Source organism: Lithobates pipiens, unplaced genomic scaffold (assembly GCF_037356315.1).
Source record: "Lithobates pipiens isolate NorthernLeopardFrog02 unplaced genomic scaffold, aLitPip1_a1.2 Scaffold_13, whole genome shotgun sequence".
In the NCBI taxonomy this organism is placed as follows: domain Eukaryota; kingdom Metazoa; phylum Chordata; class Amphibia; order Anura; family Ranidae; genus Lithobates; species Lithobates pipiens.
This window is the reverse complement of record NW_027507718.1, coordinates 173,179,376-173,204,312: the sequence shown is the minus strand read 5'-3', so window position 1 is coordinate 173,204,312 and position 24,937 is coordinate 173,179,376. Positions and strand designations below refer to the sequence as shown.

The window sequence follows — 24,937 nt, the reverse complement described above, 5'->3', positions numbered from 1 at the left end:
ATGCTGCATTTACGGGCTTAAAACAGGTGGTGAGGAGGCAACATAATGCCTGTTTACCGCCTTTCAAATGCTTCTGAAAAGTGATCTGTGCATGGATTGCTTTGCAGAGGAGCAGCAGTCCTGGCTGCCATCACACACAAGCCTTACAAAAGCAGTTCTGATGGTACAGGAATGGGGGGGGGGGGGGGGTCTGGATTAAAATTAACATACAAAGACACATGCAGACAAATGCACGCACACACATGCATATACACACATACATACAGACATATGAATAAAGCACTTTTAAAATGAATCTAGCTTGTAGCACAGTACAGTACCTTTCCAGCTTCCTCATTCAGCCGGATACTGCACTGTAGGGGGAAGCAGAGAGCACAGCACACTTCCCTGCACTTTACTTTCCCTTTTGGGGCTGAGGAGCTTCTCACAGTGCCGATGTACAGCTCGGCAGGGGATCGCTCATCTGACAGCCCTGATAGCCAGGCGGGCCATTCAAAACCGGACCATGGGCCGCGATTGGCCCGCAGGCCAGACTTTGGACATGCCTGGTCTATATTAAATTGTTGTTTGTACCTGTAGTAGGGCCCAGAAACAATAGTGCACATTTTGCCTTTTTTATCCTACCTAAAACACACAGACACAAAATTTATCTTTTTTTTTTTTAAACCTACCAGAAATATACTGACCCTAACCTTTACACGAACACCAACTCTGACACTGACCTAGATCAAACCATGATCTAGCTAGTTTTTCTTTATTTTTTATATTTGTTTTGGATACTTAATTTTGTTGGTTTACATTTTTCTCTCCCAGCAAGGTGAGAAAGATACAATGCATCTTTCTCTCCATTCAGAAGACAAAAAAAAAAAAAGAAGAAGACACACCACAACCAATCAGGGGCAGGCTGTACAGTGACTGATCACAATGCTAGCCAATCAGAGGCTGTCACAAAGATCAAGTGATCGGGAAGCAGGACTCCCAGGTCTTGATTGTTAGTATGCGACTGGGAATTCGGTGATGAGCCCGGGCTCTGCTGGGAGACACGCTGTACAAATCACAGGTATATGCGGCCTCACTGAAGAAAACACTTGCATAGGTGTTTAGCCCAGGAGCCTATCAATTACATGTAATCTACGTTAACACTACTTGGACGATTCAGGTCCGTTTACTGCTCCATCCTCCACCTGCTTGTGCTTCCACCCTGGTGTGTGTATACCAGCACCAGGGTGGCACTTCTGTCCGTTCAAGGGGCAGTAAAGGGGAGGACTCGGAGCCTTACCAAAAGGTGAGTAAGAGAGGCTCCATTAGAGCACTGCGCCCATGGGCACAGTTGCTTCTCTTCCAATGGAGAAGGATGCTTGGGGGAACACTAAGAAGGTGATGGGGAGGGAAGGCCCCACAACTAGGACACTAAAAAGAGTAGCCTAGAGAGAAAAAAAAAAAAAAAAGGGAAGGATGGCAAATTGTCCATGTCCACTGTCCCTGGAACCACACAAAGCCTATACTAGGAGCCCATCATGCTTTAATTTGCAGGGTTTTCTGGGAGCAAAAGAAGTAAAACCGATCAGGGTTTACTTCCTCTTTAAATAGTCCAGGCATAAGGCACACAGCAATTACTTGTATGTTAAATCACTGAAAATGGCATAAGCTAAAGAGATTTAAACCAGTAGGGATCAACAGATCAAAAGCACAGTGGCAAATATAAAGCACAGGCAGCAAATCGTACTCTTGCCAAATGACGTTCAGAAGGAGCGAGAGATACAATCAAGCAAGAAAGTGTAGCAGTAGGTAGAATGCAGATGATAACAGCTTGCAGATGAATATACTCAAAGTATATATAGTACATGTCATCTCTCTAAGCGCTAATCATATGACAGATACTATATCCATGCATACAGCAAAGCACAGTGATGAACATGTTGTAGAAGAGGATGGCTTGCAAAAGCATTTGCACTTCAGATTGCTGTATAGTCCTAGGCCTGCTTTTTTCCATTAGTGTGAACCTGTGCAATACGAAACTCAAAGGGACTTATGTCACATCCAAGTCAGTAGTATCATAAACTTGAGACTTGAAGGGTTACTAAAGGCCATTTGTTTTTTGTTTTAATAAAACAACAAACATGTCATACTTACCTTTTTGGGTCCCCAGCCGGCACTGTCCATTCCTCCTCTTAAGTGTCTGCCCCCATAGCAAGTGCTTCATATGTGGGCAGATGGGCGGGCTTGCTCCCAAGCTGGGCTATAGACCCACACATAGCGTAGCTCGGTCCTACCTCCCCACTCCCTCCAAACCGGATTTGATTTACAGCAGAAGCAGGAGCCAACTGCTGCCTCTATGTGCTGCTCTTGGACGAACTGGATAGAGATCAGGCTTGGGTAAGCATTTAGGAGGGCTTGGAGGGGGGGGGGGCCTCACCTTGGAATGTTTTTTACCTTAAATTTAGAGAATTCATTAAGGTGAAAACCTTCAGCATTTACAGCTACTTTAAAAACAGACCTCAACCCCTGTTCTGCACCATCAATTTTAAAACAAATGAGACGTGTGTGGATGTGCTGTTGGTCTCTTCCAGGAGTTTGGGAGCTGGTAGAGAACGGCGGAGGATTTCCATGTGTGCACACAAATACCACCAGTTTCTGGTGGATGGCATTTGTGTGCAAGGTAAAAAAAATACAACAAACATTTTTAGCATTTGTGGAAGAGTAAGGAAAGAGACAAAGTAAGATGTTTAGGCATGTTTAGTTCTTCTTTAATGCTTTATGTGGTGACACTCTTAACACCCCTCTGTAACTGGTATTAGTTCCATATACAGTATTTCAGAACTAAATGAGAACTACCATACGGTAGAACCAGTGGAGGAACTACCGCCATAGCAACACATGCAGGCGCTATGGGGCCCGCAGTCAAGTGGGGCCCGGTGAGGATAGGTGCCGTGGCTCCGCGGGAGATAGCGGGCGGCTCCGCGGGTGGTCCGCGGGCGGCCCGCGGGTGAGAGCGGGCGGTCCGCGGCTCCGCGGGTGGCTCCGTGGGTAGTCCGCGGCTCCGCGGGTGGTCCGCGGGCGGCTCCGCGGGTGATAGTGGGAGGCAGATGAGAGTGGCCGGTCCGCTGGTGAGAGAGTGGGCGTGAGCGGGCTGGCCAATCAGGGAGCTGACGGGCGGGGGAGCATAGAGATGACATCATCTCTCGCCGCCCTCTCATCCCTGCAGTGCAGTTCCCCCTCACTGTGCAGGCAGCCAGGAAGCAGAGAGATGACATTATCTCTCTGCTGCCTGACTGATAATCTGCTGCCTGACTCTGTGACACAGCAGGAAAGTGGCAGAGCAAGTGACAATCCATAATGTGTGGCAAGTGACAACCCGGGACGTGGCAAGTGACAATCCGTAACGTGTGGCAGGTGACGTGGAAAGTGAAAATCCATGACGTGGCAAATGACAATCCATAATGTGTGGCAGGCAACGTGGCAAGTGACAACCAGGGACGTGGCAAGTGACAATCCGTAACGTGTGGCAGGTGACATGGCAAGTGACAACCTGGATGTGGCAAGTGACAATCCGTAACGTGGCAGGTGACGTGGCAAGTGAAAATACGTGACAAGTGACAATCCGTAATGTGTGGCAGGTGACGTGGCAAGTGACAACCCGGGACGTGCAAGTGACAATCCATAATGTGTGGCAAGTGACAACCTGGATGTGGCAAGTGACAATCCGTAACATGTGGCAGGTGACGTGACAAGTGACAATCCATAATGTGTGGCAGGTGACGTGGCAAGTGACAATCCGTAATGTGTGGCAGGTGACATGGCAAGTGACAACCCGGGATGTGGCAAGTGACAATCCGTAACGTGTGGCAGGTGACATGGCAAGTGAAAATCCATGACGTGGCAAATGACAATCCATAATGTGTGGCAGGCAACGTGGCAAGTGACAACCAGGGACGTGGCAAGTGACAATCCGTAACGTGTGGCAGGTGACATGGCAAGTGACAACCTGGATGTGGCAAGTGACAATCCGTAACATGTGGCAGGTAACGTGGCAAGTGAAAATCCATGATGTGACAAGTGACAATCCGTAATGTGTGGCAGGTGACGTGGCAAGTGACAACCCGGGACGTGCAAGTGACAATCCATAATGTGTGGCAAGTGACAATCTAGGATGTGGTAAGTGGCAATCTGTAATGTGTGGCAATCTAGGACGTGGCAAGTGACAATCCGTAATGTGTGGCAGGTGACATGGCAAGTGACAACCTGGATGTGGCAAGTGACAATCCGTAACATGTGGCAGGTGACGTGGCAAGTGAAAATCCGTGACCTGACAAGTGACAATCCGTAATGTGTGGCAGGTGACGTGGCAAGTGACAATCCATAATGTGTGGCAGGTGATGTGGCAAGTGACAACCCGAGACGTGGCAAGTGACAATCTAGGACATGGCAAGTGACAATCCGTAATGTGTGGCAGGTAACGTGGCAAGTGACAATCCGGGACGTGGCAAGTGGACAATCCGCAACATGTGGCAGGTGACATTCTGCAATGTGTGACAAGTGACAATCTGCATCTGGTGGCAGGCGACGTGGCAAGTGGACAATCCGCAACGTGTGGCAGGTGATGTGACAAGTGACAATCCTTAATGTGTGGCAAGTGACAATCCAGGCCGTGGCAAGTGACAATCCATAATGTGTGGCAAGTGACGTGGCAAGTGACAATCCATAATATGTGGCAAGTGACGTGGCAAGTGACAATCCATAATGTGTGGCAGGTGACTTGGCAAGTGACAATCTGGGATGTGGCAAGTGGACAATCCGCAGCATGTGGTAGGTGACATTTCGCAACGTGTGACAAGTTACAATCTACATCTGGTGGCAGGCGATGATGGCAAGTGACACACTCATGGATCCCACTGATTTTGCATTATGGTGAGTTGAACTATTTCATTTTATATAACAGAACAGAAATTGGTTAGAAGGCCTGGAGGTCAGCAATGTGTTCCCTTCAGGGGCTGCATACAGTATACTGCATACTTTGTTGTTCAAAATTAATATAAGCTGTTGCCTGGGTACTGTGCCACATGGGTGTGGTAGTCTGTTGTTTAATGGCATTAGTTCATTTTTTTTTGGTGGGGGGGCCCATACAACATTTTGCTATGGGGCCCTGTGATTTCTAGTTACGCCCCTGGGTAGAACAAATATGTGTAATCTTCATTCGTTTCACCACAGTAGGCGGCTTCATCGGAAAGACGTTTCTATACTTTTCACAGTCACAAGATTATTTCAACCAACAATCTGCATCCACTCGGGGGAAAATTCCCTTTCGAGGTTATCAGCCCATTTGCTTTCAGTAAATATAACTCACTGTGTTGAGTGAATATCTCTTCCAACTTACCTCAGGGTTGTAGGTCATCCATAAGTCTGGGATTAACCTTTGCACAGTCTGATATTCAACTGGAACTTCATACACATGCAAGTCAACATCTCCTAACCCAATCTTCTCAAGTTCCTGCAAGAAATTAAAAAGAAACATGCAATGTGTTTTTAACCAATGAGTAATATTTAGATATAGGCAGAGTTTGGATGGCTGCATCAAAACCTAAGATAGAACTAAAGCCATTGATTAAACTGTTTCCCAAAACAGTTACATTTAAAGCGGAGGTCCACCCTAAAGTGGACCTTCTGCTCATTGGAACCCCACCCCCCCTCCGGCGCCACAATTGGCACCTTTCAGGGGGGAGGGGTGCAGGTACCTGTACAGTACAGGTATCTGCACCCACTTCCGGCATAGATTCTGCAGAAGGTACGCCCCTTTCCGCAGAATCTACGCCCCTTTCCGAAGGTCCCCAGCTGCCTGCTGGGAAACACACGGATCCCAGAGAAAGCGGGGACCATCTTTATTGTGCAGCGCGACTCGCGCATGCGCAGTAGGGAATCGGGAAATGAAGCCGAAAGGCTCCACTTCCTGATTCCCATACCCAAGATGGCGGTGGCAGCAGCCGAGAGACGATCGAGAGATCAGCTGCCGACATCGCGGGCGCGCTGGGCGGGTAAGTGTCATTATTTTAAAAGTCAGCAGCTGCAGTATTTGTAGCTGCTGGCTTTAAAAAAAATAAAAATAAATAAAAAAAAAAAAACGGCGGACTCCCGCTTTAAGGCCTGCTGTGAATGGTAACTGCTAATTGCGGGCTCTCAACTGAACCGGCCAAGAAGGCAGCTTCCTTGGCTGTAAAGAAAAGAAACCTTTAGTTAAGCGTCAAGGTCATAAAGGTAATTAATAAAAAAAAAATTAAGTGGGTCTAGGTGTTGATTTTTTACATCTGTTCATATTTGGCATGACGAATATGAGGACAGACAGAAAATTGTAGACATGGGAAATATGCAGATCAAAACAACAGGTCTGCTTAGTCTGCATTTAGTACTGAAACCAAATACAAAGTAAAATAAACCTGTGTATACATACTCACTGTATGACTTGTGGCCACTAAAAGTAAACTTTCACAAGATTCCCCCATGCTCTAAATGAGAGAAAGCCTATTCTTGAGGAGATCAAGAGCTCTAACAATACATTACCAGGCTACCTCAAGCAGCCAACATTTCCCAAGCAGGGAACGCTCTAATGGACAGACAGAAGTTGCTCAGCTCAGAAAAAGACAATACCGACATTCCCTGCAATTTTTAAAGAACAACTAAACTTTGGAAGGTGTGCCCAAAGATAGGCATGCAAAAGGCAAACCAGTATTGCCTGTGGGCTTTCTTTCAGCTGAACTTTCCACATTAGTCACTTACCATGCCTTGTTCTACACAGAGTCTGTGTGGAGGTGGCCATCCTGGTAGGGGCAGGGATTTGCATCCTCAGAGTCCACAGAGCCTCTAGCTAGAACAGTGAGCAGCACAAAAATGACATCACCAAATCTCATGAGACTAGCAGTCAGAGGCGCAGTGCCAGTAACCACTTAAATACAAGGCACTTATACCTTCCCGCCCAGACCAATTTTCAGCTTTCAGCGCTGTCGCACTTTAAATGACAAGTGCGCGATCATGCTGCACTGTACCCAAACTAAGTTTTTATCATTTTGTTCCCACAAATAGAGCTTTCTTTTGGTGGCATTTGATCACCTCTGGGATTTATTTATTTTTTTGTAGAAAATAAGGAGGAGGAGGACTGAAACTTTGTAAATAAGTAAGTTTTCTCCTTCACTGATGGGGCTGCTGTCAGAAACCATGAATCAGACAGATACAGAAGTACAATTAAATCACACTTGTTTATCAAATAAAAATAAAAAAGTGAAGTAGAAAAAGCGTGGTCAAAGCATAGCCAGGGTCCAGTAACCAGATTGAGTAGTCAGCCAGGCCAGAGTTCAATAACCAGATTGGGTAATCAGCCAAGCCAGAAGTCAGGGATCTAAGTAGAGCACCAGGAAGCAGGATAAGGAGCCAGAAGGTATGTCAGCAAGCCAGTCATTAAACAGAACCGCAGGAGATGGTTTCTTGTGATGTGACCAAGGAGAAGGCAGAGGTGAAGTGAGCTGGACAGCTATAAGTAGGCAGGTCAGATGAGCATGATCAGGTACAGCTGGTAACTGTGAAGAGAGATGAGAGCTGGCAATTAGGTGACAGCTGAGCAGCCAGCCCAGAGAAGGAAGGGCTAAGCCAGCCCTGACAGCTGCACTGATAGGTGGCACGGATGTACACATGGGCATCACTGATTGGCATTCCTGGTGGTCATGGGTGGCATTACCTGGTGACTAGTGGTGGGCATCCCTGATGGCGTCCTTGGTGGTCCGGTGTGGGCATGCTCAGGGGGGCTGCGCTGAGAACAGAACAGACCCCCCCCCCATCAGAGGAGCAGCTGATCGGCTCTCCTCTACTCGCGTTTGACAGACGCGAGTGAGGAAAAGCTGATCAACGGCTCTTCCCGTTTACATCATGACCAGCCGTGATTGGACAAGGCTGATCACGTGGTAAAGCGTCTCCGTCAGAGACTCATAACTTAGATCGGAGTTGTGGTGTGTCAGATTGACACACTGCAATAACGATCTCCGTGATGTGTGCCTTGTTATCCTGGAAGACATCATACGACATCTGGGTTAGGATAACACAACCACTTTGCCGCAGTCATTTTGCTATATGGTGGGTGGCAAGTGGGTAAAATCACACTGTTGATATTCTTGTATGTTCGCGTATCTAAAGCCAACAATACCGGATGAGATCTAACCCGGATCGTCAGGGGTTCTTTTGCTAAGGTGAACAGGAGAGGCAAAAGAGGGCACCCCTGCCTAGTACCCCTCTTCAGATCAAAGGGGTGAGATCGTTCTCCGAAGGCCCCAATTGCAGCCTGTGGTTGAGCATAGAGTAGGCGCACCCATTAGATGTACTGTGGGCCAAAACCAAAGCATTCCAGTACCGCCCATAAGTACCCCCAGTCATCGCTATCAAATGCATTTGTGGTGTCCAATGATAGCAACGTCCTACTGCCTACATTGTCAGCTGGGGACTGTATGTTTAGGAAAAGCCTTCTCACATTAATTGCAGTGGACTTGTTTGGCATAAACACAGCCCGATCGAAGTGTACAATTGATGCAACAACCTCGGACCGCCAACACCTTTGCAATAATTTTTACATTGCACTGTAAAAATAGGCTTTTTAAAACCGGTTACCTGTAAAAATCCTTTTCTTTGAAGTACATCACGGGACACAGAGCCATAGTAGATATCATGTGGGTTAAAGTCCACCTTCAGGTGATGGACACTGGCACGCCCTAAGCCCCAAGACAAAAAGTGCCCTTCCTATATAAGCCCTCCCACTACTGGGAGTACCTCAGTTTTGTAGCCAAGCAATACACGTGTATACCAAAGGGAGGGACCTCTGTGTCCCATAATGTACAAAAAAAAACAAAAAAAGATTTTATAGGTAAGCGATTATAAAAATCCTATTTTCTTATGGTACATCACGGGACACAGAGCCATAGTATTTACTATGTGGGATGTCCCATAGCAATAGCAACTGAAGGGAGGGAGACACACAAAAAAAAAAAAATAGGGCATTAAGAGACTAGAGGACTTATACTGCAGCCTGCAGTAGACTGCACCCAAAGGCAATATCCTCATGACCTTTTACATCGATTTGATAGAATCTGGTTAATGTATGGCCTGAAGAACAAGTTGCGGCCTTGCAGATCTGAGCCATGGAGGCTTGGTGATGCACTGCCCAAGAAGCACTAACAGCCCTGGTGGAGTGCACTTTAACATGAAAAAGGAGGAATTTTCCTCTTTAGAACATAAACTTGAACAATCGCTTGACGAATCCATTTGGAAATAGTAGATTTTGATGCTACCTGTCCTCTTAGGACCTTCTGGTAAAACAAAACATCTGTTTTGCGAACCTGAGAGGTCGCCTTTAAATAGACCTTGACCGCTCTTACTACTGTGACAGTACAGTTCTCTTTCCCTGTCCTAGTAATTGTCGCCCAGGGTTCTCAAATAGTCAGGTAGAGGGGCTCCAGGGGTATTTAATGTGGAGGAATCTGTTATTAGTTTCCTCCAAAATATGTAAAATCCAGTTGGGGACCTGGAGCCCGGAGATTCCATAGCGTTATGGGTGGGACGGAATCACCAATTCTGGGACCAGGTTTCTGGGTTTTGGGAAGGGCCAGGAGTCTGGCTTGTTGGTTGAGCAGGTGGGTCCTGGGCTTATAGAAAAGTGTCAGGATTAGGGTTCTGGGCTCCACCCTCCCGAGGAGTCTAGACAATGCAAGTGTGCACTAGTGGAAGCCAGAGACCCAAGTCTGAGGATCAGAGCAGTGAGGGGCTGCTTTCTAGATAGACGCTGTGTGCATTGAAGCTGTGTGCGTCCAGACAGGAGACAGATGAGAGCCTGAAGTGGAAGGCCAGAGCAGCAAGGTACCGTGCCCAAGGCTGAGCGAGCCTTAAGAGTCAGGTGGATTGGCTTTTTTCATTTGTTATCGTTTTTGAGAGAAGAACCCCTGTGTGGGCATCCAAGTGCATGTATGAACTTTCCTTTATTTTGTTCCTTTTAATAAAAGTGGGCTACCATGCCCTTAAACTAAAACGAAAGGTCCTGTTCGCTGTGAACTTGCTGAAAAGGCATCTAACACTGAGCTAGACATCCCCCAATGTCACACTAAATCAAGGGAATGTAGTGACCTATCTTCCACCGACGAGGTTCTGGAAAAAGAGAAGGCAGAACAATATCCTGGTTTAAATGAAAACCCGTCGCTACTTTCGGTAGGAATTTAGGAGGAGGCGCAATATGACATACTTTCTGGGGTGCCAACCCCTGGATTCACACCAGGAGACATATGCCTTCCAGACTCTATAGTCTTTTAGAATGTGGGTTTCAATAGCCAAACCATTACATTTAGTGTTTGTAAGGTAGGATGGAATACCGGACCTTGTGCGAGAAGGTCTGGCCAGAGTGGCAGGGTCCCCTACCGCCATCTTTATGATCTTGGCAAACCAAGATCTTCTGGGCCACCAGAATCACCTCCTTCCCTTCCTATTTGATCCTGCGAAGAAGGAAACTCATACATCAGTGAAAACGGATACCATGGAAAGACCAAGTCTTCTGTTCCACATGCCAGCGGATCCCTTGTCCTTGACACAAAGTTGTCGACCTTGTTGAACCTGGACGCGAACAGATCCACATCTGGAACACCCCATCTTTGACATATTGACAGAAAGATGTCGGGGTGAAGGGACCATTCTCCCGGAAACAATTGTTGGCAACTCAATTAGTCCGCCTGACAATTTTCTATCCCTGGAATGAAAATTGGAGATGGGCAGAAAGCAACATTCTTTGCCTAAGATAGAACATGATTCACCTCTTTTTGGGCTGCACGACTTCTCTTGTCCCCTTGGTGATTGATGTACAGGCGTGGCATTGTCGGATTGAATCCTAACAGGACAATTTCATAATCTGAGCATCCAGGTCTCTAGGGCCAGACAAACTGCCCAAATTTCTAGAATATTGATGGGTAAGGTCCTTTCTGACTTGGACCACTTCCCCTGGACAGAAGGCTGGCATCCGTTATCAATTTCCAGGATAGTGGTAGAAAGGATTCCCTTGTTGAAGGTTGCTGGATATCAACCACCAATTGAGGCTCTGATGTACCTTGGGGGATAAGCGCATTGAAAAGTCCAAAGCCTGGATCTTCTTGTTCAAGTCGACAGAATACTGTTGCAGCAGTCTTGAATGAAACTACGCATAAGGAACGGCCTCGAAGGAGCCACCATCTTTCCTAACAATTTCACGCACAGCCGAATGGAAGGATTTCTCTTTGTTTTGACAAGCCGAATCAGTTCCTTTATGGAACTGATCCTTCCCTGGGGTAAGAATACCTTCTTTTGAACGTTATCCATGATCAGCCCCAAGTACTGTAATCTCCTTGACAGTTTTAAGGAGGATTTTTCTAGGTTGAGAATCCAGCCTAGGAATTCTAGGTAGCTCACGGCTGAGATTAAACGTTGGTTTAGACAGGTGACTGACTGATCACCTAAGAGCAGATTGTCTAGGTAGGCTAGAATTGTTATAAACCAAGCCCTTAACCTGGCTAAAGGAGGGGCCAAGATCTTTGTGAACACCCGAGGTGCAGTGGCTAGACCAAAAGGCAGAGCCACAAACTGAAAATGACTATTTTCTACCTCGAAGTGTAGAAATAGGCATCCTTGATATTGATCGATGCCGAAAACTCTCCTCCTTGTAGAATGGAGACAACCGATTGGATTGACTTCATGCCAAAGGAACAGATATTCAAGTGCTGGTTTAGAACCCTGAGATCTAAAATGGTTCTTACCTCTCTGTTTGGTTTTGGTACCGTGAAGAGATGTGGGAACATCTGATGTTGCTTGAGACAAGAGATGATCCAGAGCCAGAAAGACTTCCTTTTCCCTGGATCTATAGGGAATGTTTGATCCTAAAGAACGGGGAGACGGTAATTCTCAGAATTCTACTTTGTAACCTAGAGAAATTGAGGAAGCCACCCATCTGTCCCGACAATGTTCCTGCCAGATCTCTGAAAAGCGTAGAAGCCTTCCCTCCACCCAACCGAGCAGGGGCACCCCTTCATAAGGAGGGCTTTAGTATTTTGATTTGTGGGTTTCCTGCCCCAAGTCCTCTTTTGGCCCTGGGACTGCCCCGGAGGTCTTCCTCTTGAACCCGACGGTGGAGGCCGTCGAGACTGCCTGGAGGCAGATGCTCCCGGCACTGGAGAAGATGCACGTATAAAAAGGAAAAACGTTTAAACTTCTTTACTGGTGAAAGAGAACTTTTTCGATTAGAAATTCTTTGGATATACTTATCCAGGTCTCCAAACAACCGTTCACCATGAAATGGGAAACTGGCCAAGAGCTTTTTACATGGTGCTTCGGCTGACCAATTTTTCAGCCATTGGACTCGTATATGTACCAGCCCTAGCATAAGCCGTGAGGCTTGAATAATAGAATCTTTCATAGCATCCACTGTGAAACACAGTGCCTCTGATATGCCAGTCATCTGCTGGGCCTCCACAAACTTGTCCTTTATGGACTGAGATACTTCAATTGCCACAAGAGCCAGCTGAACAACTAAATTTGCAAGAGCAATGTTTTTAACCACCTCAATACCAGGCACTTTCCTGCCCAGACCAATTTTGAGCTTTCAGCGCTGTCGCACTTTGAATGACAATTGCGCAGTCATGCTACACTATACCCAAATGAAATGTTTATCATTTTTTCCCCACAAATAGAGATTTCTTTTGGTAGTATTTGATCACCTCTACGGTTTTTAATTTTTTGCCAAACAAAAAAAAAAAAAAAGACCAAAAATTTTGAACATTTTTAAAACGTAAATAAGTTTTCTCCTTCACTGATGGGCACTGGTGGGGCGGCACTGATGAGGTGGCACCGATGGGCACTGATATATGGCACTGATGGGTGGTACAAATTGGCACTGATAGCTGGCACGGATGGGCACTGATTTCCATCCATCAGTACAATACAATGCTGCCTATCAGTGCCAAACAATGCATGCCAATCAGTGATGCCCATTGTGGGCACTGACTGGCATCCCTGGTGGTCTAGGGTGGCATACCTGGTGCTGGGCGTCCCTGGTGGTCCAGTGTGGGCATCCTCGGGGGGCTGCGCTGATAATCGAATAAGCACAGACCCCCCCCTGTCAGAGGAGCAGCCGATCGGCTCTCCTCTACTTGCGTCTCACAGACGCAAGTCAGGAAAAGCCGATCACCGGCTCTTCCCATTTACACTGTGATCAGCCGTGAATGGACATGGCTGATCACGTGGTAAAGAGTCTCCGTCGGAGACTCTTTACAGAGATCGTAGTTGCGGGGTGTCAGACTGACACCCCACAACAACGATCGCCGCAATGCGCGTCCCCGGGGCGCGCAGCGGCTCAAAATCCTGTGGACGTCCGGTCTGGATTTTGAAACCACTTTGCCGCCGTCATTTGCCTATGGGCGTGCGGCAAGTGGTTAAAAAGAAATTCCAACTTTTTATCTGTTGGATCCGTCAACATTTTGCACATTGTCTACAGGACAAGTCAGGTTCTTGTTTACCAAAGATATAGCAGCCTCAATTGCTGGAATCCCCCATTTCTTATAGAATTCCTCCTCCATAGGATAAAAGTATAGAAAACTTTTTTGGAGGAAAAAATGGTTTATCTGGATGCTCCCACTCTACATCATGAATGGATAGGAAAGGTATCAACAGATTGGGGAGGCTTTAATGATCCCAAACCAGAGGTGGGCTCATCAATAGACTGCGTTACAGGCAGTAAAAAAAGTTGAGCGGACCATCTTAGTAAGGGAGTGTACCAACAGTCTCTCCTGCGAGGCCGATCCTTACATATTTGGATTTTCGGAAGAGAAGTCATCAGCCTCTTCCTGATCCTTTGAGAGAACTTCATGATCTGCTACACTTGGGCCCACTGTGGGAAGCAAATAAAGCATCAATCTTCTGTTCCAAACTTAAAATGGTAGAATAAAAAAACCTCCCGAGTGATATATATAGGGGCTGAAGTGTCCAGAGCTGCTACAACACCAGTCTCCCCTGACGGCTCACTCTGACTGGCCACATCACTCTCAGAGGAGGATGCCTTTTTTTTTTTTTTTTAAGACATGGATTTAGGTTGCCGTGAAACAATTGATCCTCTAGAACCCTTTGAGGTGTTCCTTGTGGTAAACCAACAGACCCAATCTTCACCCTTCACGGTGGGTTCCATTAAACTTTCAGGAACTGGGGATCATTGAGGAAACCCACAATCCTGGACCTGCAACAGCACCCCTCTGATAAAACTTTATGGTCTTACTACCAAAAAAGTACTAGATCCCGGGGTCCAGCTCCCCAAAGAGAAGCGTTCACAGGCAGTGTTTCTTCAGATATGAGGTCCGGGTACCATTCAATTTGGCCAGAAGAGACACCTTGAACGGATCCGGTCAGCATGGCTCCAGTGGAGCTCAAACACAGCTTTACTCGTGACCAACACCTTAGACACTGGCGAAATAAAATGGAGGTGCTCCCAGTAGTGAGAGGGGTTATATAGGGAGGGCACCTTTTTGTCTTAGGGCGTGCCAGTGTCCATTACCTGAAGGTGGCCTATAACCCACATAGTAACTATTATGGCTCTGTGTCTCGTGATGTACGATAAGAAAGTATAAATTGGTCTATAAAGATCCTGGATCAACTGGGTCTTTACCCTCTTTCAAAAAGTAAAATGATATATGCTTTGGACATTGAGGGAGGCATAGCTCCCAGCACATTAAAGACCCTCAGAAAGCGTTGGAGCAAGATTTCAGGGTATCGTTTATAAATTTCCACAGGGAAAACCATCCTCCCCAGGAGCTTTACAATTTGAAAATATGCCCACTGCTTCCTGAAGTTCCCCAATAGTAAGCAGGGCATCAAGCCTGTTTGATCAGCTGTTCGGCTGGCAAAGGTTATATCTCCCAAGTTTCAAGGTCCCCCGGGCCTAAAGAAGTACCAGGGAGGTAAAGAGTATTGTAGAAGTTAGCCAGCTCCTGTATAATCAAATCCGGCAAATGAACCAAGGATCCCGCTCAAGATTTAATCGCTTCTATTGCAGGGGACTTTTGCCGAGAGGTGGCAATCCGTGCCAGTAGGCGACCAGTTTTCCCCCTCCTCAAAGAACGCCTGTCTGGAGAAGAATCTCTTCTCAGCCGAGGAGGAGAGCAAAAACTCATAGGCAGCTTGGGCTACCCTAGAGTTTGAAGGGTCCGCATTGCATCTTTGCTCCAGTTTTTGGACCTGAGCCTCCACTTCTTCCCTCAGGCCCGAGGAGGCATGCTTAACCTTGTTAAATTTCCACAATCAACAAACCCCTCAAGTATGCTTTAAAAGTATCCCATTGCGATATACAAGAACCGGATGGATATCATGTGAACGCAATAGCTTCAACCAGAATGCATTCAATTTCCAAGGGGCTTGGGCTAGTAAAACTGGTGGGGATACCAGAATGTGCAGTATTAAGGGAGAGTGATCAGATACACTACAGGGTCTATAAGTTGTATCAGACACAAAACGGAAGCGAGCTTGAGCTGCCCATCACAAGATAAATCCTGGGTAAGGTACTGTGGGTTTTGGGGAAACAAGAAAATTGCTTAACATTCGGATTACGGAGCCTCCAGATATCTACTCATCCCAGCTCTTGTATCAATCTCCCCTGGGGAGTACTCCTGGAAAGAGCAGAGGACTGAGGAACTTGGTGTCTATCCAAGGTTGGATGTAAACAGCAATTAAAGTCACGGGCAGCACAGTGGTGTAGTGGTTAGCACTCTCACCTAGCAGTAAGAAGGGTCGCTGGTTCAAATCCCAACCACAACACTACCTGCCTGGAGTTTGCATGTTCTCCCTGTGCCTGCGTGGGTTTCCTCCGGGTACACTGGTTTCCTCCCACAATCCAAAGACATGCAGGTAGGTTAATTGGCTTCTGTTCAAAAATTGGTCCTAGCATATGAATGGGGACCTTGGATTGTGGGCTCCTTGAGGGTAGGGACCAATGTGAGTGTGCAACATACAGGGATAGGGACAATTGTAGACACTCACACAGGCTGAACTGGATGGACTGGTGTCTTTATTCAACCTTACTAACTATGAAACTATGAGCAGCGGTAGCTCAGATCACCCATCCAAATAGGAGATTAGAAGCCGGAGCACCGTTGCTACAAAGGGTTGCGGGATATACCCACCTCAATATACACGTCAGATTACCTATACAGCAGTGTAGGAATACAAAATGCCCATCAGAGTCAATTAACCTGTCAAATTCCTGGAAGTCCAGTGCAGCGTGTACCAGCACACTGACCCCACGCAAGTCAGTCGTGTGTTGAATGATATGCCCATCCCACCCAAGAGTACCCTAAACATTTAATTGAGCCAACAGTTGAGGTTTTTGGAAGCAAAGAATGGCAGGGTGGAACGTTTTAAAAGCACATAGAAACCATGGTTCACTTGAGAGGAGGGTGCACATCCCTAATGTTCCAAGAGATTATTGGTACGGTCGTCATAGGGAATAAAGAAGTTGTAATACCACCTGCCATGGCCAGGAAAGATATATCATGACCGGATGTCCAGCTGTCTTGGCATCCTCATCCAGTACAGACCGCCTCACGTAGGTGCAGTAAAAGGTAACATTGAAGCAAAACTATGTGGTCTCCATAGAAGTTGCTGCTAATGTTGTGCCTGTATGTGAAAAGTGCGCAACCTTGTGTAGCTCACATCTTCAGCTGTAATATTATGTCCCCCAGCCAGAGAACAGTGTACCAGAGGAAAACAAAAAACATAAGTGCAGGAAACAGTTTAGATAAGGAACAGATCATTACCTGGCAGTATACCAGGAGCATATTCCTCAGTCTCCCTCTACCTCCTCCTTGCTGTGACGAAGAGCCTGCTCATTGCGATCTAGCTAAGCCATCGTCTCCTTAGGAGATTCAAAGATTTGCACCTGGCCTTTTTCTGTAACCCCAAGTTTCACATGATAAAGCATGGCATAAGGCAATTCTAGAAGTCGGAATCTTCTCCTAACACCTGTAAATCTGGCTCTGTGCCTTTGTACTTCCGTCGAGCAATCCGGGTAAAAATAAACCCTAGTACCATTATAAAGAAAGTTGGCACATTCCTGCGCTAGACGTAGTTTAGCCTCCCGGTCAAGGAGAAATTTTGCCAGCACGGACCTCGGTGGGTTGCCTGGTGGTGATGGTGGGACTCTGAGCCCTTTCTACTGCACAGAAGGGTGAAAAGTCCTCTCTCCCAAATACTACCAGGAGACAGTGCTCTAAGACCGTGGGGTCCCTTTACTCGGGTTGCTCAGGTAGGCCGAAAATTTGGACATTATTTCTTCGGAGACGGTTCTCCATGTCCTCTGCCTCTTTTGCCAGCTGAAAAGCCACTTTAGTATCCCATGCCAGTCGGGGCAGCTGGTCTTCCATATCACTAACCTGGCTTTCCACTGCTGTGGTTCTAACCCTTATCTTTTGTATATCCTGGCGTAGGAAGGATACCTCTTCTCTCAGCCCACCAAATTGGTCTTTTAGTGCGTTTGCTGAGGCAGTGCAGTTATGTACTGCCCTGAGGAGGTCTGCTAGTGTGGGTTGCTCCTGTTCAGGAAACTCCAAGTCCTGCAGCACCTGGGAGTGGGAATCTTCAGACTCAGCCCCCTCCATGCCTAGTGACAAGTCAGCCTGCTCCTGCTCTCTCATCTCTTCAGGCTAAGCTATCTCCACGGCCTCCCACTACTCCCATGAGCCTGCAAGTTTCTGGGCATAATATAGAATGTTCCTTGGGGGGGGGGGGGTGGTTTATTTGATTTAGGCCCGGTATGCTTCACTTTGTCCCTGCCACGTTTCCTTCTGCTGAGCTGTAGCAGCATCATCTTGGAAGTGCACGGCCGAGGATTCGGACAGCTTGGAGTGTCAAACCCCAAGTACAGAGGGCCGGTGGCAGTTCCACTTTGTGCGACTGCAGTAAGTAGGCTGGGGGAGGATCAATCACGGATAACCTAACATGCCTGTCCTGGCCACTATTTCAGTGAGCTATGCAGACTGTAACTTCAGCTCTATGCCGCATTTTTTCTGATTTCTCAGACAAGCTTTAAATTACAGCACTTTGAACGGAAAGGAAAGGGCTGCAGATAGATAGGTATAACTTATGAAGGAGGATTTGATTCATCTCTGTATCACCCGAGGTCAGTCACTTTACTGGGCGTATGTAAGGGATTACAACCAATGTGTGGTTCAAGTGCTGCCCCTCCCTTACCCAGTGTGTAAGTACTGCTATACATGGTATTGAAAGAGGATAATATCAAGTTAAAGTGTTTCTAAACTCAAAAATGTTTACCTTAATACATTCCTTGCATTAAGACAAAAAACTCCCCACTACCCGTTCTTTGACCCCCCCCCCCCCCCCCAACACTTGCACCATTCCTCTTGCTTCCTGGTCTCACAGCAGACACAGAGCAGTGGGAGCCATAAGCTCCTGCTGCAGTCAAGCTGAGGGGTTTCTATAGATTCACACACCATGGCTTGAGAGTATGCTCACTAGTACCAACTTAGCACCAAATTTGCTAAGCAGAGAGGAAGTGATAACATTTTTTTATTTTAAAAAGTCAAAAAATGCTTTCCTTTAATATCAGCTTAATTTCAAGAGCTTTAAATAGCTCCATAAAAAAAGTCCTCCTTTTCACTCTCAAACTTTCATCTCATAGTTACATAGTTAGTAAGGTTGAATAAAGACATCAGTCCATCCAGTTCAACCTGAGTGAGTCAATCTCCTTTTTTAAAGTTTATTATTCATTCAAACAAGCACCTGTAAAAGAAATTAGCTTTATGCAGATGACAGTATATTAGAAAAGTCATATTTTCTAAAAATATGTATGCATGCAATATATCTCTGCATAAATTAACACCTGGGGTGGACTAAATCTGCATTCTCTACATGACTAAATGACTTGAAGCAGATTTTAGACTGAAGCCAAGAGTTTTTATCGCTGTGGTTTTCTGACCACATTTACCAGTTTTATTCAGTTTTATTCAGTTTTAAAGCAGAGTTCCACCCAAAAATGGAACTTCCGCTTTAAGTGAAGGTGACCCCGACATGCTACATTTGGCATGTCATTTTTTTTTTTGAGGGATCCAGCTCCCACTTCCTGCTGAGGCGCTGGAAGTTCACCCCCCCCCCCCACACACAATCTTCTGCGTCATGTCACAGGTCCCAGAAGATTGCCCGGCCAATCACTGTTGCAGGGGAAGAGGAGGGGGCTTCGTTCGTCTGCTTCGCTGGACCGTAGGACAGGCAAGTGTCTGATTATTTAGGCTGCATTCATACCCGAGCGTTTCAAAGTCATGCGTTTTTGCTGCGATTTTGTTCAGGTCACCAATGTAAAAGGCAGAAAAACGCCTGTAATCTGCCCCAAAGAAGCTCATGTTCTTTTTTGAGCTCAGGGCATTTTTCAGACATTTTGCTTCAGGTGACAAAACGCTCAGATGTGAACAGGTGCCATTGAAATGAATGGGATTTTGCTTGTTGGGCACTTTTTCAGGCGTTTTACGAGCTCGGGTGTGAAGGCATCCTAAAAGTCAACAGCTACACTTTTTGTAGCTGCTGACTTTTATATTGGTGGAACTCCATTATAAGAATCCAAAAATAATTCAGTTATTGTCACAAACATATTGCGATTTGTCGGGCAATTAATGGGTGGGCTGATTTACTAAATACACAAAGAAACTTCAGTCAGCTGTGTGTGAAAATGTTATATAAATGTGAAAAACAAATTCCTGTTCTTTTTGAATAATGGATCATGCACAGATGAAATGGTAAACAGGAATTTGCTTAGCACGTATTTCAAAAATGTAAGTGAATATTCAACCTCTTTAGTTAATCAGCCTCCATATCCAAGAGTGCATGGTCTGAATTATTGTCAATTTTCAACCTAACTTGCTGCAGGGGTCTGCTCCTTACTAGACAGACATTCATAAATGTTTTTACCACAAATAAATCACTAACCTGTACAGCCACCCAACTTGCATTAACAGCATGCTCACCAAAAGGACCAAACCCTGCAGAAACAATGAGAAGATTACAAAAAATTCATCTTTGTGACTCATTTTAAGACCCCATCCACACTTACAAATGTGACAGTTTGCAATTACCTGCAAGAAACTCAGCAGGGTTGCCTTCAATTGGCTGGGGACAGGGAGCTTCATGCAAAGCAAAGGGAGGCTGCCAAAACCCACAGATATTTGTGGCCATTCGCATTTAATCAATCATGCAGCGATTAACCTATCAGCATTCGCAGCTGGTCCCTTTGAAAATGCAAATGGGCCCTAAAGGTGAGCACTGTATGTAATTAGGTTTGCAACCTCATCCCTTTAGGCTGAGTTCACACTGGTGCGACGCGACACTCCTACTTTGGATCCGACTTTGCCCTGTGACTTGAAGTCAGAGACGCGTCCGACTTCAATGAACGGGATCCCCACCAATACCAGGCGCTGTGCTTGGTATGAATCTTGAGCGGGTACTCCACGCCAAATTTTACATTAAAAAACTGGCATGGATTCCCCCTTCAAGAGCATACCAGGCCCTTTGGTCTGATGTGGATTTTAAGGGGAACCCCCTATGTAAAAAAAAAAAAGGACATGGGGTCCCCCCAAAATCCATACCAGACCCTTATCCAAGCACGCAGCCTGGCTGGTCAGGAAAGGGGGTGGGGACGAGCACTCCTGAACTGTACCAGGCCGTATGCCCTCAACATGGGAGGCTGGGTGCTTTGGGGCAGGGGAGCGTAATGCGGCCCCCCCCACCCCAAAGCACCTTGTCCCCATGTTGAGGACAAGGGCCTCTTTCTGGCAAGCCTGGCCCCGGGGGGGGGGGGGGGGGGGGGGGGGGAAGTGTCTAAAAAAACAAAAAAACACACACACACACACACACACACACACGACAGGTTTTTAAAGTAATTGATAAGTCCTGCAAGCAGCATCTTTGAGGTGCTGTAGGAGTGGTATATACACCACTCCTATAGCACCCTTGCCCACTGAAATCAATGGGCTGCGTGGCCACTGGAGCAGCGCTTTTAACCCTTTTTTGTGCATTAGCGGGGGGTAAAAGCAGCCGAAAAAAGTCGCTACAAATAGCAGCGCTTTAGCGCCGATGCCCAGGCGCTGCCAGTGTGAAAGTGCCCTAAGAGGGGATTTCCCCTCACTTTGAAGAGAAATTCTCTCTCATTTCCAGTTGGTCAGGAATTTAAGAAGGGAAAAAAAAAAAAAAAAGGAAGAACACACACAAAACAAACACCAGACAGGGAGACAGGGATTCTAACCATTTCCTATAATTTCAGGCCCCTTTCACACTGCTGTGACTTGAAAGTCGAGTGATTTTGCCACGATTTCAGGGAATGCCTGTGTAAACTTGGTCTATGGACCTCAACTCACATCAAAGTCAGACCAAAGTAGTACATGGACGAATTTGAAGTCGGTACCCAATTTAAAGTCGCACAGATATGAATGGTACTCATTGGAAATTACAGGGTACGACTTTGCAATCCCAAGCCGCACAAGTGTGAAAGAGGCACTAAGGAAAAACAAAAAATGTTTTGACTTATAGCAAAACTTCCCAGAAAGGGAAGCTTTCCGTTAAGCCCCCCTCCTTTTTTCAAATTTGGCACTATTTTTGTGTGTGTGTGTGTGTGTGTGTGTGTGTGTGTGTGTGTGTGTGTGTGGGGGGGGGGTTATGAAAATCTGGTCTTGACAGGTACCTGCTCCCACTTCTGGTTCGCCCCCCCCCCTCCTTCCCTTGTAGCCTTCTGGTACATGTCACAGGTCCCAAAAAGCTGTGGTATCATTCAGACAGCACAGCAAGTAGCTGGCTGTGAAGCCGCAAGTAGTCACAATCAGCTGCCTACATTGCCAGCGTCGGGGACTGAAGACCAGTGAAGGAACTGGTCAGACGAGGACAGTGCTGGATCCTGGGGCAGGTGTCTGTTTCTTACAAGTCAAAAACTACAGTTTTTGTAGCTAACTTTGCATTTTTCCCCAGGTTTCATAGTTAGTAAGGTTGAATAAAGACACCAGTCCATCCAGTTCAACCTGCGTGAGTGTCTACAATTGTCCCTATCCCTGTACATTGCACACTCACATCAGTTCCTACCCTCCAAGAGCCCACAATCCAAGATCCCCATTCATATTCTAGGGCCAATTTTGGACAGAAGCCAATTAACTTACCTGCATGTCTTTGGAGTGTGGGAGGAAACCGGAGTACCCGGAGGAAACCCACGCAGGCACAGGGAGAACATGCAAACTCCAGGCAGTTAGTGTCATGGTTGGAATGACTGAAGAACCTCTTTAAGCTGCACTTTAAAGCAGTGGTAGGCAACCTTAGAGGGGGTGGAGATTGTGACAGGGTGCATCACCCATGCTGCGACCTCAACACGTGCACACACCTGGACACTGCAGCTAAAATGGGTGTGGTTTGGGGGGTAAAAACTCAACTATAGGATTTTACCTCCCCCCCCCCCCGAAACATAAATGAGCCCTTAGCCCCCTAGAAGCTGCTTTCACAATGATGCACCTGTGGCTTTCCTACTGGTTAGCTGCCCGTTGACTTCTATGATATCCTGCGTGTATGGTGTATGCTCTGAAATCGCACCAAAACTTCTGTGTTCAGGAGTTTTGGTGTGACACCAGACCCTCAGTATATCAAAAAAAAAAAAAAAAAAAAAAATCTACTGCTAAAGTGCAGCTGACCCACAGCAAAGCTGCAGGTACACCGCGCTGCACCTACAGTTAATCAGTATGATAGCAGCCCAATAGTTGTTATCCCTGTTATAGGTGCTATTTTGCCCATAGAGATGCTATTGTGCAGTCATATGGGAACTACAGCAGCTATATGGGCACAATAGCATAAAGATGCTATTGTGCCCATAAAAATGCTACTGTATCCGGTGTCAAGTGTGATTATGCCCAGTGACACTGCAGCTACCAGGAATAAGAGGTGGGGTGCTGTTGGTATCACTCTGCCTGACATGGAAGTAGTTTCTCTGCTCCTTCATCCATGGTATGTGACAGCAGGTCGGCAAGCCCAGGTGATTTACCAATCATCTGACTGCGATCAACTGGTAAACTAGCGATTGTAAAAGTTTTAAAAAGTGGTAGTAAACCTCAGGCGATTACAAAAAAAAAAAAAAACCCTGCAAGTCAATGTCATAATCTGCTAGTATGCATTGCATATTAGCACATTATGATAGACTTGCCTTAGAATGAAGCCCTCCAGCACCGCGATGTCACAGCTGAGACATCTTCCCTCGGTCTTCCTTCCAGGTTCTCGGTCTTTGGATACATGAGTGTCCAGGAGCGTGAGGAGGTCACTCCCGTACATGCACGCGGAAGCCATCGTTTCTGGCACAGGTTATAAAAGTTCAGCACTGCAAGCCGGACCTTCAGGGCACATGCACTGGTGATGTCATTGGCTGCGCACACTCTGAATATTCCCTAAACTGTGCAAGTTTAGGAGATATTCACAGTACCTACAGGTAAGCCTTATAAGCTTGCGTGTAGGTACAAGTGGTAGTACAGGAGTTTACTACTATAAAAAAAAAAAAAAAAAAAAAAAAAACACCACAGGAATCGGCTTGGACCTGGACCACTGGCTGCAATTAACAGTAGCAGAAGCAAAAGGCCCCCACTGCTGTGTGAGCCAACAAGGAGAGAGGCTGCTCTCATGCACAAAGCTGGATTGAGATGGGGCTCAGGTAAGTATAATGGAGGACTGCACCCAGAAGTTTTTTTTTACCTTAAGGCATAGAATGCATTAAGGTAAAAAAAAATTCTGCCTTTAAAAACACTTTGAATTAAAGAGGAAGTAAAGGGGAAAAAAAATTAAAATAAAAAACACACCCTGCAAGGCAAAGGCATAATGAGCTAGTATGCATAGCATACTAGCTCATTATGAAAAACTTACCTGAGAACGAAGCCCCCGAAGCGGTCCTCCGTCTTCCTCTTTGCCACTGCCATGGATCCCTGAGCGACTTCCGGGTCTCGCGGCTCCGGCGCTGTGATTCGCCGGAGCTGCGATGACGTCACTGGAGCCGACACTCGCCGCATATCGCCGCGGCCTGCCCAGTGTGCCTGTGCGCTGCTGTCTACGGTGCATGCGCCGTAGACAGCGGTGGCTGTCTGAGTAAATATCTCCTAAACCGTGTAGGTTTAGGAGATATTTCTTGGACCTACAGGTAAGCCTTAATCTAGGCTTACCTGTAGGTCAAAGTGGTATGTAAGGGTTTATAACCACTTTAAACTTTGCTCAATACAGGCTTTTCAATGCGTTAATAATTAGGCATGACACATTCCTGTGACCTCATCCATACTGTCCTCAGCAAAATACCCTGAACATCCTGCCAAGTGCACTTTGGATTACCAGTTAACATTTTAATGCTTGTTAACTCTTTCTTGAGCTTCCTCTCTCATGCAAACAGATTTGAAGAAAAAAAAAAAGTGCTATTAGAAATACAGGGGCTGTCGTCACTGCTTAACTAGTTCTGAAAATGCTAGATGCCTGGCCGCACCAAGGTCAATACTTTGAGTTGCTGCCTTGGAACAAGCACATAGCCAGTGAAGTCAGAACCCCTGAGCTGCACACTTCTCCTGGGTCACTGCCTCTGGAAACAATTAGATCAGCTTGACAGCCAGACAACTAAGAATTTCAAATTGAAAAACAATGGCAACCCCCCATATTTGAACTGTTCAGGAGATATTCACACTGCATGCAGCAAGTGATGTCACTGGCACATGCACTCACAAGGGTCGGCATACCTGTACCCCCCCTTCAGAACCCTGTGACGCTACCAGACAGCCAGAGGACGCAAACCCGAAAGAAAGACCAGGTGAAGATGGAAGCCCTCTCATTGGTGACAGCATGGTGCTGGAGTGCTTTGTTCTAA

General features: G+C 46.5%; 1 protein-coding gene across 4 annotated transcripts in view; it reads right to left on the bottom strand.

Annotated features, from left to right (window-relative positions):
- The window catches only part of PGPEP1 (pyroglutamyl-peptidase I), a 49,556-nt gene that overhangs the window by 13,570 nt on the left and 11,049 nt on the right, over nucleotides 1–24,937 (bottom strand). For 3 of the 4 annotated variants that reach the window (XM_077475897.1, XM_077475901.1, XM_077475902.1), the window contains 2 exons: nucleotides 20,011–20,063; nucleotides 5,375–5,488 (listed from right to left, as the gene is read on the bottom strand). In XM_077475897.1, coding sequence (XP_077332023.1) covers nucleotides 5,375–5,488; nucleotides 20,011–20,063 — 167 coding nt within the window. The remainder of the gene's footprint in view (nucleotides 1–5,374; nucleotides 5,489–20,010; nucleotides 20,064–24,937) is intronic. The other variant, XM_077475900.1, reaches the window with a different exon arrangement.